Source organism: Peromyscus maniculatus, chromosome 17, assembly GCF_049852395.1.
Source record: "Peromyscus maniculatus bairdii isolate BWxNUB_F1_BW_parent chromosome 17, HU_Pman_BW_mat_3.1, whole genome shotgun sequence".
Lineage (NCBI taxonomy): Eukaryota > Metazoa > Chordata > Mammalia > Rodentia > Cricetidae > Peromyscus > Peromyscus maniculatus.
In genome coordinates this window covers 27141817-27155440 of record NC_134868.1, presented here as the reverse complement: position 1 = coordinate 27155440, position 13624 = coordinate 27141817, and the positions used below count along the sequence as shown (strand labels likewise).

General features: G+C 47.2%; 1 protein-coding gene across 11 annotated transcripts in view; it reads left to right on the top strand.

The window, feature by feature from the left end:
• The window catches only part of Acsl1 (acyl-CoA synthetase long chain family member 1), a 68514-nt gene that overhangs the window by 14709 nt on the left and 40181 nt on the right, over positions 1-13624 (top strand). For 8 of the 11 annotated variants that reach the window (XM_076553353.1, XM_076553357.1, XM_042262615.2 and 5 more), the window contains exon 2: positions 6712-6938. In XM_076553353.1, coding sequence (XP_076409468.1) covers positions 6744-6938 — 195 coding nt within the window. In that variant the 5' untranslated portion in view covers positions 6712-6743. Of the gene's footprint in view, positions 1-1692; positions 2125-2455; positions 2633-4920; positions 5094-6711; positions 6939-13624 lie in introns of those variants that run through there. The other 3 variants (XM_042262617.2, XM_076553356.1, XM_006970890.4) reach the window with 3 other exon arrangements.

Genomic DNA, 13624 nt, shown 5'->3' with positions numbered 1-13624 from the left:
AGTGTTAGACCTAGGTGGGAGTGGCTTGTCGTTGTCTCGGCTCTGTCCCCACTCTGGAGGGCCAGCCTATGTTGTTAGCATGCAGCTCCCGTGAAGGCCCGTGCCGCGGTCTCCTATACTGCTGCCCTGTCTTCCTGTGTTTGTGTTCCAAGTCTCAAGAGCAGGTCTGAGTTCTTCTCAGTTTGTCCAGTTACTTCTCTAAGTGGGAAATCATTCTTGTACTTGATTACCAGGGCAGGGGTTTCTCCAGTCCCTTACTCAGTCTCCATATTCAAAGTCCCATCAGTGTTTTCATGTGGTGAGGTGTGCTGTCGGCCACTTTTTGAGCAGCATCAGGTAGACCAAACACCTGGTCCTGAACTCAGTCTCAGGTCCTTGTAAAATAACTGATAGACTTTTTGTAATGCAAAGAAAAATAACACAAGCTAGCTAATTACTTCTTGGCATTTGACTTTCCAAAGAGAAATGTTGACTATTGCTCTAAGAGACTTGAAAATCACTTTAAAAAACAATCAAGGTTATAAATATGGATCCATAAACAAATGTGTTCCTGTAACATGGGGGGATTGATTGTGTTTAGTGATAAATGAATACATGATTTCAAAAATGATTCAACTTAAGTTAAATGAAAGGGAAGAATATGAAGATACTTCACAGAAACTGTAGGCCTGAAGTGGTATAGTTCTGAAGTCCCAGAACTCTGCTAGGGAGACTGAGGCAGGAGGATTAAGGCTAGCCTAGGCTATATAGCAAAATAGATAGGTAGGTAGATAGTTATATATGTAGATAGGTAGGTAGGTAAGTAGGTAGGTAGGTAGGTAGGTAGGTAGGTAGATAGATGGGTGGATGGATGGATGAATGGATGGATGGATGGATAGATAAGCAAGCCTAGGTAATATTTCCAAAGTAATTTAGTTTGTCATTTGACTTATCTATATATGAGTTTAATGAATATGAAATTATTATGAACAGATATTTGACCAATTCTATCTGCATCCCTAAAAATGTATCTTTTCAAGTTAATGTACTACATTTGGGATATTTTGTTGGGGTGTTGCATTTGTGATAGTTGTGACCTAAAGCCTCTATTATGACCTTACTCTTAGTGGATAAAAGTAGTACCTCATTAGATTTTCTTTTAAATGCTTTGTGTGTTCAGTTCTTCCTCTGAGAACTTTAGGAGGGATGGGCAAGAAGCCTTAGTATAGAAGTACTCAACTTGACGCCAGTATTTCATAAAATAAATCAAGCTTTTAAAAGCAGAACATCTCTGCTTTGTTTCTCCTTTAAAAATCTTCATGGAAATTAACTTGGTAATCCACAGGATCAGTCACTTAAATGACAATAAAAACCCCATTGGTCTAAGGTCTATTATAGTTGGTTGAGAGGAAAAGCCCTAAAGTGATAGGTGACAATGATGGATTCTCTGTGGATCCCCTTGCATCTTTGTGCACAGTATCCCAGAGTCACCCACACACACACACCATCACCACCAAGTGGCCCTCTGGGTTAATGACATGGGCCAAAAGAAGTGAGCATGTTGGAGATTCCCAGGGCATAGGTTTGGGCCAGCAGCCCCTGCCTCCCCTCTACTGGGGACTCCCATTTGTTTGGTCCCCAGTACTTTCTCCTCTGTCGGGGCAGCCCCCCTGTTCTTTGGTTCCTAGGCTATGGCTTAAACAAATCTAGCATTAGGTGGCTTGCCAGCCCGGGTTAAGGAGCATGACTCCAGTGACTCCAGAGTGGCAGACTGAAAGACCAGCAAATGGCCTCGCCGCCACCCTCTTGTTCCTCCTGGGGCCTGAGCTCTGCCCGGCTAGTGCGGGACAAAGGGGCCACTTTCAGCCCTGTAAATAGCTTCTTGTGTCAGGGGGAGGAGGTGGGGCCGGGGAATGGCAGCCGCATGCCAGCTTGGCTTGCGGCCTTGAGGAAAGATGTCAGGACTTCTCAATTTGCTGCTGTCAGGCAAGCGTGCGATTTGTGTGGGTTTGTTGGAGGTCTGCATTCCTCCCAGAGCGTTCCATCCAACAACTGCTGTTGCTCAGATGGAAGGAAGCTCGAGGAACGTCAGAAGGAGAGAAACACACGGGGATCTAGATCACAAGGAGAGAATAAAATGCTGCTGTAAGTAAAAGAGCTTTACCTTGCAGAATTGCAGGGGTGTGTGCATGCGTGTATGCGTGTTTGCGTGCATGTGTGTGTGTGTGTGTGTGTGTGTGCACGCACGTGTGTCCATCCTCATGTGTCCCTGGGGAGAATGATGCCCTTGTGGGTCACCTCTGGCTTTGAGCTACAGGTTGTTTTGTTTTGTTTATAATGCAGACACAGAGGTGAACCTTTGTGTACAAGGGGCACTGAACCTACGTGTTCAGAGGCCAGGGAGACAGGATCGATGGGAGCATTTATGTAAGACACGGAGAGTTCAAATGGATTTCAGGTTTGGGTTTCCCATAACACCAGTCAATATTACTGCTGGAAGGACCCTTCTGCCCTCTCCCCTTAGCTCCTAACTTGGAGCAAGCTGAAGGGGACAGGGAGTCCGTGTGCAGCTAACCCTGTGTATGTTCTCAGTGAGCAGGTCAGGGGGCAGCCAAGAGGAAGAGCCGTTCATATGAACTGGGTTTAGAGTCAGGTTAGTGTCTCGTTCTGACAGACACCTCAGAGAAGCCTTTTCTGCGTCTGGCTCTGGTTTTCCTCGGGGTCATTTTACTACTGTGATGTTCTAGTGAGATGCAGAATATGAAAAACTCCCTGAAGCACCGGGTACAGCTAAATGATGCTTCCATTCAAAGCTTGGGCAGAGGGTACTGGCATTTCTGGTTTTGATGGTCTTTCTATCCAATTCTCCCTTGTTACCTGTCTCTACCCACATGTACCTAGAGGCATCCTCCATTCTTGTTCTTCGCTGAGGTCGTAAGGCTCTTCTGAACTATTAGTTTCCTGTCACTCTGTGGTTTTTGACTCTTGTCTTTGCGACATTTCTAACAAGCCAGCTGAACAAATGCTTTTGAAAAATGTCTAGGTTTGTCGCCTGTATTTCTGTGGGTGCCCCAGGCCAGGACGAGCTGAAGTCCCCTGGGGCTGCAGATGCAGGTGGTTGTCGGCTGCCCGGTGTGGGGCCTGGGAACTGAACTTAGGTCCTCTAGAAGAGCAGCGAGTGCTCCTCACTGCTGAACTGCCTCTCCGGCTCCACGGCTCCACGGCTCCGTGGCTCCACACACACTTTCCGTAAGCAGGGAAGGAAGGGTGCGCACAGGAGTGGCTGTAGCCGAAGGAACAGCTGGCCGTCAGCAAGTCTGTATGTTCCGCACTGAGACATATGTCTTCTTCCTAAGACTTTAAGCCAACTGAATCATGTTATTAGCAGAGAGCAGTGTGATGAATGTGCCTGAGCTATAAGCTCTGCTAGATGCCGATATGGAAATTTGCTGTTGAAAAAAAAAATCCAAGAAAATTCCCAACAGAATACCATTGTCTTAAGAACACAATGTGTCTCTTAGTTCTAGCCATTTATTAGGAAGTGCTCAAAAACCTATCGAGGACTGAATCTTAGGTAGGTATGGTATCTATCATCATAGAATGGCTGTTTACAGTGTCTTGTTGTTTGACTGGAAGCCCACCTCTCCATTTTACATATCTGACCACCTTTTCCTTAACAGCATTGAAGGAAGCAAGGTTTATAAGGTGATGAGTGCCTAATGTTTGTTCTTGACAGAACTAAATGATGTATTCTCTTCTTCATGCAGAATTTCCAGTGTACAGCCTTACCAATGTACACGGTAGAGTTGGTCTGCAGATTGGTACCTGGCTCCTAGCGTGGATTAAATGGCTATTGCTTGTCATTATCCCCCCACTAAATGTCAGAATTTGGCTGGATTTAAATGCTTAGCGTTACAGATTAGCACGTAATAAGATGTTCTTGCATATATGCTATTAATATATAAGTCTCAGAAGGTTTTTAAAACATTTTTCTTCCCAGCCTTATTAAACTTTGCACAATGCACTCTTTATCTTGGCTGCCACTGCTTAAAATAGAGAAGTTAGTCCTCTTGCGTGAGACTCTTATTTGTTGAGAGATGAATAGGTAGCCACCCTCAAGGATGTAATTCTACTATATTCAACTCCTATAAATCCACACAATCTAGATGTTATAAAAATTACTCCCCAGACACTGAGGAAAGAAGAGGCCATGGGTGTGTATGCAAGGGGTGGATAATGCCTCTTCAGACTCAAAATGATGAAGGGCCGTGGAGGCAGGTGGAATAGAATGGTTCGGGAGCAAGGCAGGTTGGCATGTTAGACCAGAAGTGTGCCAAGTTATAATACTGTTTGTGCCGGTGCCAATGAGACCTGACTTCCTCTGCTTCTCCTTGAAGCCTCAGTGTAGGTTCTGGTTCTCAGAAGGACCCTTCTGGATGCTTAGTGGGCTTTGCTCATTTCATTCTCTTCCCCCTTCGGTGGTTCACCCACTGAGTGGCCGACTTGATCGTTAGCGCTGTCTTCCCAGCTCCTGCCCAGCACAGTGCCTGGGCACACCCTCGGCACTCAGAGCCGCAGGAGGACGGGAGGAGCTCAGTTCCTGCGAATACACTGAGAACAAATACTCTGCGAGTGTATTTTGGTATCTTGCTCTTCCGAGCTGTCTCATGGTGGTTAGACATACCAACCCAGTGCCCTAGCCTTCATGTCAGTGGTTGAAAAGAAACCTATCCATTGTCTCCTCTTATGGGAAGCTGAGCAAAATGAAAACAGTGTCTGTTTGAAGCACTGCCCCTGGCAGCAACCCTCACTGATGCTGGTCCCTGCCCATGGGTGGAGCAGTGGGGTGACTCTTCGCCCAGCTGCTCATTGGCCCATCCTCCACCCTCTGTTCCCCTGAGAAGTCAAGTATGGATTTTGTCTGCTAGTTACCTTTAGCCCAGTGGGCAGCAGGGCAGGACTCGGCATGTGACTAATGCCCTGAAAGACCTTGGCAGGGCCTGGTAGGCACCCGCTGAGCTGCCCTGGCCCCCACCCCACCCCCACCCTCACTGCCCTTGTCTGATTCTGCTGTGGTGGTGTCACCTAGCAGTCAGCTGTCCGCGGCACAGATGGTGAGTAGGCATGGCTGCTTTCTTTCCAGAGTTCAAATCTGAAGACACTGGCCTATCTGTTCTGTCTGTTAGCACGTTAACCTTGAGGGGCGTGTGTGTGTGTGTGTGTGTGTGTGTGTGTGTGTGTGTGTGTGTACATGACTACTCTTGCCCTGAGCCATGATAGCGCAAGCCTGAACAAGCTGAGCCCATGTGTTATTATGTTGGGTCCTGTCATCATCTTGGTTCAGAAAAGCAGCTTGATATTCTGTTACTCTGGGGGGGGAAATAGTATAATCGTGTAGATTTGATTTAAAAGGATGATTTCTCTCTTTCCAAAAGATATTTCCAGTCCTGTGACCTGGCTTTCAAAGGAATGTATGCTGTCTGAACTTTAGTGGCGGAGTGAGCACTTGCTGAACGCTGTGGAGATGAGTTCAGTCTCCCGGCTCATTTCTTCTTTCTTCCTTTGCTATGTGCCAGCCTTGAGGGCAATTATTCATAAGCTTTTAAATTAGAACTGTTCTTGCTCTCTAGTGCACACCTAATTATTTTAGACTAGTCTCTACATAAATTGCTTAGAAGATGCAATCCGGGGCTTTGGTATATATTAATGTTTACCTAATCTTCTTCTGTGTATCTTGGCTGCTTCTTTGGGCTCTGTAAAATGTAGGTAAGCATTTTTATTGCCACAGTAACTTAGTATCCTGAGCTCAGGACTCATCAGAGAGCTTTGGTAGAGGAAATGATAATATCATCTAACATTTATTGAGTAATTTCTTGTGTGTGGCACAAGACACAACATCCTCAGCTGTTGATGGGAATCCTCCAGTTGTACTGGAAGCTCACTGGAATTGGGTACTGTTTCCATCTCCGTTTGCGGAGACGCAAACCAAGGTTCAGCAAGGCAAAAGAAGCTTTTCACACAGCCAGGAAAGCACAAGGCCGGCCGGCCTTGGTTCCAGAGTACAGTCCTCAACACCGTTTCACCTTTCTCTCAAATACAATTCCATAACCCCTCGCGAGACTTCGGGTGTTTGTTTTCAAGTCTATGTGCACTGATTTATTTATTCAGTTTAGGTGTAATACCTTGGGGAATATAAAAGAAAGTGATCTGATTAGAACAGCTGATTATGGATCTCCTGACATTTATAGCCACTTGTGCTGGGAAGCTGAGAGACATGTTGAAATTGAGGCTGGTCTGTTTTACCAGTTGGGAAACTTGTTCTGGAATCTCCTGGCAGGAGCAGCTCCTCCTGACCCTTAGGTGGTTTGGGCTTGTTCACTCTTCTTCACTCATAATATCCCTGGTAGCCTTGACAGTGAGTGGAAGGGAACAAAGATGACATTTTCTTCTTTTCTGAATCACTTGATCTTTGCATGGCAAGAATTCTTTAAGTTGAATGTAGTTAATGAAAACTTTGATATATGCAGTATGATGGGGAAATGGAACAAAAGTAAATGACTCAAATGTAACCAGAAAAATGAAATTTGACTGTGGGAAAGACCTGGACCATTCGACTCTGGGTTGAATGCCTGGATTGAGCAGCAAGCCATGGCACTAGTGATTGGTCTGTGGGAATTCTGGAGAAGTGTCCTGCTCCCTGGACTGAACACGGCATCTTTTCTCTTCTAACAGAGTTCTGCCTAAGGAGCCACCAACACAGGACCATGGAAGTCCATGAACTGTTCCGGTATTTCCGGATGCCAGAGCTGGTTGACATCCGGCAGTATGTGCGTACCCTCCCAACCAACACACTCATGGGCTTTGGAGCTTTTGCAGCACTTACCACTTTCTGGTACGCCACAAGACCTAAGGCTCTGAAGCCACCATGTGACCTTTCCATGCAGTCCATGGAAGTCGCGGTAAGTGGGCGCCTGGCCTGTCTTCATGTGCCCTGATGAGTTTTAACTCCGCTGATAGGTCTTTGAGGACAGTTTATAAAGAGAAGTTGGTGGTGGTAAACACGTGCAGAAGCCACATTACGGGGCAGGGCATGGGGACGGAAAACGTGAGGTGGGTTAGTTGTCTTTCCATAGTTACACTGAAGATGGTCCCAGAAGTCACACTGAGCTTCCCTGTGCTACAAGACTCCATGCGAGAATAGAACACTCTGCCCGGAGAAAGAGAGAACATAGAGCCTTGTTCCGTAGGGAAGATGTCACTGAGAGTTTGATGTGTGGCACATCTGACCTCTAGAGCTCATTCTCACACTGTTGAAAGGGAAGCTGAGGTTGGACTCAGGTGAAGGCTGTAATTGGCCCCTAACAGAATATCATGGCTGCAGTGTTGAGGACAGGGCACAAGGAGCCAGCATTCAAGAGGCGTCTGTGCTTGGCACCGTGAGCTCCAGGTTGTCTGTGGCCTGGGCAAACGGAAGGCCGTGAAGGAGCCATGAACGTGAAAGCTGGCGAACGTGATAAGGACTAGTGGGCGGGATGGTGTAAGAAACCTCTAGACCCTCGTCCCCTGAATACCCTTCTCCACCACTCCTGTGTCCGCCTTGATCTCTTCCCACATTTCACAGAAACACGCAAGTGACTGACAAAGCCGAGACGCCAGGTCCTCAGGGGGCTGTGGCTCTTCACACTCTCCACTGCACACCTGCTCTCTCTCCTCTGCTCTGGTCAGAATTAGCTGTCAGCATTTGTTACTTTCCACACAGAAAGAGGTTGGGAAACATGGGCATTTGCTGCTTTGGGCTGGAGAGGTGAAAGGTCCCCTCACCTTTCTCCCAGTTGGCTGCTGTGGCAGACCAGTGTGCCCCTCCGCAGAAAGCCCTGGCTAGACCAGTAGTTTTGGGATGCTAATTTTGGGGTTTTGTTTTAAATAAAGTCCTGGGATTCGCTACTACGAAGTTCTTAAAATATACCAAATAGGTCGGTAATTTGTGACAGATACAGGCAAGGGCTGTCTGAGAAAGCTGGCCTCTCTCCTTCATTGCCATGGGGAGCTCATGGCGTTCCACCCAGCCTACCACACTCCAGTGAGGAGGACTCAACTTTTCCTGGAGTCGGTGTGACTGTGTGGCGTTCCTTCTCTTCTGCATGGCACCTGGTACAGTGGGTGTCACTATCAAGAGGGTAGGTGACAGGTACAGAGTTCAGACACCAGTAATTCAGCAGCGACTCTTGGAAATGCCCAGGTCTCACTAGAGGAGACATTGTACGGTGGGTACACTTGCAATGTTTTTTTTTTTTTTAATTTATTTATTTTCATTACGTGTATGAGTGTGTGTCTGCCTGGATATATGCACACCATGTTGCATGTAGATGCTCTCCGAGACTAAAAGATGATGTCGTATCTGGGACTGGAGTTGTAGACAGTTGTGAGCTGCCATGTGAGTGTAGGAACTGAACCCAGGTCCTCTGAAAGAGCAGAAAATGCTCTTAAGCACTGAGCTGTCTCTCCAGCCCTCAGTGTGTAAAGTTCCATCTTAGCATGAAGTAATTGTTCCTGATTAAAATAATTGCACATGTTCCCTGAAGAACAGTTTAAAATTACAGATAAACAGAACACTAAAATTATAATCTTACTGTTCAGTATATAGGAGTTCTGCTTCTTCTCTGTTTATAAGAAATAGATTTAGATCTGAGTTTCAGAATTCAGTGATCTTAGGAATAATGGACTTGCTTTGCTTTTTTAAAAATTGAAATATAAAATTTTAAGTTTAAACATAGTTGGGGTCTGTAGTTATAGACTCATTATAGAGAGTTATATACTCAGTAGTTACAGACACATTATAGGGAGCATTGCTCTATGAGCCTCTGTTAGCAAGACAGACAAATACCACTGATTTCTTGAGGTACTCCTGACACCTGGCAACTGTTTCCAGCTGTCTCTCAGGACAAGGGCTGTTGTGCTGTTCCTGCTTTGAAGGCAAGTGAGTGCCACTTGCTCGTCACCTGCCATTCGGCCCTTCCCCTGCTGTTCCCCCAGCTCATGCCGTTTCTGTCACCTCCCTTTCTACAGACTTTACGTGGATGTTAAGATGAGGAGTCCACACTTTGGTTTGGATGCTTCTCTTCCCCGCCCACTCACTGTCTCCTAGCTTTGGTTTGTACAGTACCAACCCAGGGCTTCGGTTTAAGGTACATCTTAAAGTTTCCTATGACGACTCAGGGTGCTAGAGAGGATGTGAGTATATCTCTGTGGACCCATCAGAAAAGGCCGTACCGCTCCGGAAGGGCACCAGGATCTTGCCGTTTTGAGGATGGTTTAATCAGGCTCTATTTCAAGAACCCTGTGCCGGAGTGTGTGGTTGCAGCTCGCCTGGGGGCCTTGGTTGCCTAAAGGCCAACCTCTCCCTGGCGGCCAGGAGGACCACCCACCTGCTGCGGACTGGTGCTTCTGCTGCTCCAGGACTTTGAACAGACATAACAACAGGTTTTGGGGTTTTGTTTTTCGTTTGTTTTAAATTACTTTCATACTTGCTATATACAAGATCTCATATTTTCTCCACCTGCCCTTGCTTGCCGAGTTTGGATTCCTCACCTTCCCTTAGTAAAGATGGTGATGGTGACTTGAAACCTTGGTTGATTGGTTAGGGTCCAGGCCCTGAGGCCTGCCTGCAGTTAAGGGAAGCATGAAGATATGTTGAGGCTGAGAAGTTTATAGACTTATGACATGGCCCCTCTAAGCTATGGTTCAGGGGAAGGTTTTTTTTTTTTTTTTTTTTTTTAATTTTTTTATTGTAGACATGAAGGAGAGAAGTAGCAGACTGAACATGGACAGCAGACTGGGCTGGGCAATGAGAGAAGAGGGTGGGGGGAAGAGCGAGAGAGGAAGGCTAAGAGAAGACCAAGAGAGGGCAGAAGAGAGGACGGACGGACGGACGGACGGCGGGGAACATAGCTGAACTGGCAGGGTTATAAGGAGAGTGGGTGGCTGTGGAGAGGGAAGCCCATGAGCTGGAGAAGTTTGGGGTAGGGGGAGGTGAGAAGAGCCAGGGTGCCAGGCTGGACGCTGAAGTGTGTGACAGGTGCCTGTGACAGTGAGGGAGCCTGGAGGCCAGCGTGCACTTTGGTGTGCTAACAGACACTGCAGCTAGCCATTTGTCCCCTCGGCCTGTGACATGGGAAATGGCTTCTCTGGTTGAGAGAAGCAGCTTCACGGGCTCCTGAGATCTGCTGGGTTCTGTCTATCCATCAGAGTTTGGGGAAATGGAGTTTCCTGTGGACCTGACAAGAAGGACCTGGAGGATAGAGACGTGACGGTCCTGACATAGTCATTGTCTTTTCTAACGTCCCCATTATTTATGTCTAAGAAACGTAAGTGAAGTCCCTGCCTAGCACTGCTTAGAAGGCATGCGTCTGCCTGGCCTGTGATGTGTTCGGTGCTAGTTTGTTTAAACAAGAGCTCTGGAGAGGAGAATGGACTACTATGATTAAAAAAAAAAAAAAAAAGTTAGGTGGGTCCAGGAAATCTGAAAGATCAGTGCCTGGAGCCTCGGGACTCAGGAGGAGGCTTTTCTGAAACTGAATGTGTAGGCCTGTAATTTTAGCACCGAGACAGGAGAATGGCAAGTTTGAGAGCAGGTTGGACTGCATAGCGAGATCCTGTCGAAACAAAGCAAACAGTAAAGATAAGAAATGCTGGCTAAAGTCTGTGGCTGTTAAGAGTCAGGTGGTGGAGGCCGCAGGAGAGCCTAGGAAGGCATGGAGCTGTGAAATGCCCAGCAGTTCCGTCCATCCTGACCTTTGACCCCGGTCGGGCAGAAATGTGGCCGGAGTGGAGCTTGCTACTGCAGGGGTGGGGGCGGCGTGCCCACCTATGAGGCTCAAAGGATGCGGGGACATAACCAGCTGCCAAGTGCAGACGAGGTCCGTGGGAATTAGTGGAGGAGGCGGCAGAGAGAAAAGAGAGGTGTGGCTTCCTGTCCAGTTAGCTTAGAAAGGCTGGTGACTGCCACTAGGTCATAAAGAACTTCAGGAAACACATGTTTGCTTTTTCTCCAGTTATGGAAACGAATAAATTGGAACAAATAAGAATTTATGCCTATAAGTCCTTAGCCTCTCTAAAGCAGTTCTTGGACTATCAGAATATAGGGTAGAATTTGCTTCTGGTGACTAAACACGGACAATAGCAGATTCGGTGTCTAAGCGTGTGAGTAGGTGTGGGTTCAGGTTTGGATTCATAGCTTCTCAAACGCAGAACCAGCTCCCTGGGTAATAACTCCTCTGGCTTCCAAGTTGGATGACGTCGCTTCACAGTAAATGATACGGTACGTGGGCTGCATGCTAGCTGGCGACCCTCACACATGGAGGGTTGGAACTTACACGTTCCTATGCTGGGCTGCATGTGGCCAGTGACTCTTCTTAGCGCCTTAATCATATGCTCCAGAAAGTCTGATGCAGAGGCTGTGGCTTCGCCGGAGCCCTCCTCCCCTTGCTGAATCCAGTTGTCAGACTTGGGACTATTCGGCAAGTAGTGCTGAGCTTCTGCCCCATGATGGGCACATTACCAGGCAGGGCCGGCCTCTGTCCTTGTGAAACCTCTGGCCATGAGCGGGACTGCTCGGGGCCCTTCTATCTGGGGCAGAGGTCGAGTGCCATCTGTTTGTTTGTTTGAGACAGGGTTTCTCTGTGTAGCCCTGGCTGTCCCAGAACCCATTCTGTAGCCCAGGCTGGCCTCGAACTCACAGAGACCCGCCTGCCTCTGCCTCCCAAGTGCTGGGATTAAAGGTGTGCGCCACCACCGCCCAACTTGCCATTCTTAAAGTCAGAGCTCAAGTGCGCACTGCAACAAGGACCAGCTGTCCTGGCCCTTATTTAGACATACCTGTAAGTAGTCTTTCACATACTCCGTCTTTACCCGTGCGCATGTGCAAAGGCCCACTCACAAACTGAAATGAGCAATTTCTTCAACACAAGAGATACATTTTTATGAAGACTTACTCACACCAGACTTGTGGCAATAAAACAAGCACAGGCCTGTAAGGTAAAGATGGTGAAATCTCAGAGAATGGCTGTGCCCTTTTGGACTTGAAAACCTATGACCAGCTCTGAGCCAGGGAGCTCTGGTTGAAGTGGGCAGCATCCAGTCCTGCTGGGAGGTGAACAGCCGGCAGCAACCCTGGGTGGAAGCTGCTGTGGAATGAGGTTGGACGCTGGTGTCCGTGGCTGTCCCCCACACGAGCCTGAAGGTCTGCGGAAACGCCCAAGACACTTGGCTGTAAATTTTTAAGTGAAGGGGAAGTAGCAGTTGAGTACTGAGCGGTATTAGGGACCATGGTAGGATGTGGTTATTTCTGTAGCTGTTTATCAATATGACATCATAAATACTGCTTTGTAGTCATTTGTAGATGAACACTACTTCTCAACTCTGTGACGCTGTTAGGACAGAGAGCAATTAGTAGACATGTGTAGGACTGGAAGTACCCATGATGCTTCAGGAGCACCTGCTGGGATGACAAAACTGGCTTTGTGTCTGTCTGTCATTGTCACGTGAATCCTGAAGGCAGTCACTTTCGTCAACTTACCATCTGTCCCCGCAGGGTCCCGGTCACTGTTTCCCATGGTCTGTTTTGGTCTTGATGGCAAAGTCATTGTACAGGTGGTCAAATAAAGAGGAGCCAACGTTTGCCCTCACAATTCTGCTTCCACCAACTCCGAGAATTCCTGAACACATTTTCCTGAGAGGGGTTGTCAGCGTCCGAGAGTGTCTTTAGCTAGCAGTCCTCTCAGCTGAGCGTTAGAGAGAAAGAAAGAAAGAAAGAAAGAAAGCATATCCAGGTGCTTCTGTTCAGAGAGTCTTGTGGAAGTTTGCAGACATCAGCGTTTCAGGCCTTCCGGTAACTTTAGCATCTTTCCCAAACCTTAGCAGGCTTTCTGATAAATTATGAAACCTTTCTGAATATTGCTGTCTTACCGTACTCACCCTCTTGGAACCTAAATATAAGGTGTTCCTAGGAGCAGTCTGCTGACTTTGGAATGATGATGCACAGGCCTGGGCCTTTGAATTGCCTGGGAGGAGGAAGTGTCAGGCTGGTAATGAGCAGTGGCAGTGGTCTGGGGGTGCTGGGGGTCAAGGCAGGGATTTCTGGGAACTGGGGGCAGAAGTCTGGTCTTCACACTAACACCAGGCTGCAGAAGCATTAAGCAAGTGTCTTAGAAATATAAGGAAAGATGGGGGCTGGAGAGATGGCTCAGAGGTTCAGAGCACCAACTGCCCTTCCAGAGGTCCTGAGTTCAATTCCCAGCACCCACATGGTGTCTCACAACCATCTGTAATGAGATCTGGCGCCCTCTCCTGTATACATAATAAATAAATAAAAATCTTTAAAGAAAATATATCATTAAAAAAATTTAAGGAAAGAAAGAAGTTGATTGTTAGTCTTAAAAAACTATACACTGCATCTGGAGAGATGGCCCAGTGGTTAAGAGTACTTGCTGTACTTAGAGAGGACTGGGGCTCAGTTCCCAGCACCAACATGGTGGCTCATAGCTATCTGCAGATGCACTCATATACATAAAAATAAATAAATAAACCCAGAATAACAATTTATATAATATGTAATATACCTGCATATTGGTATGTTACTGAGTTCTCC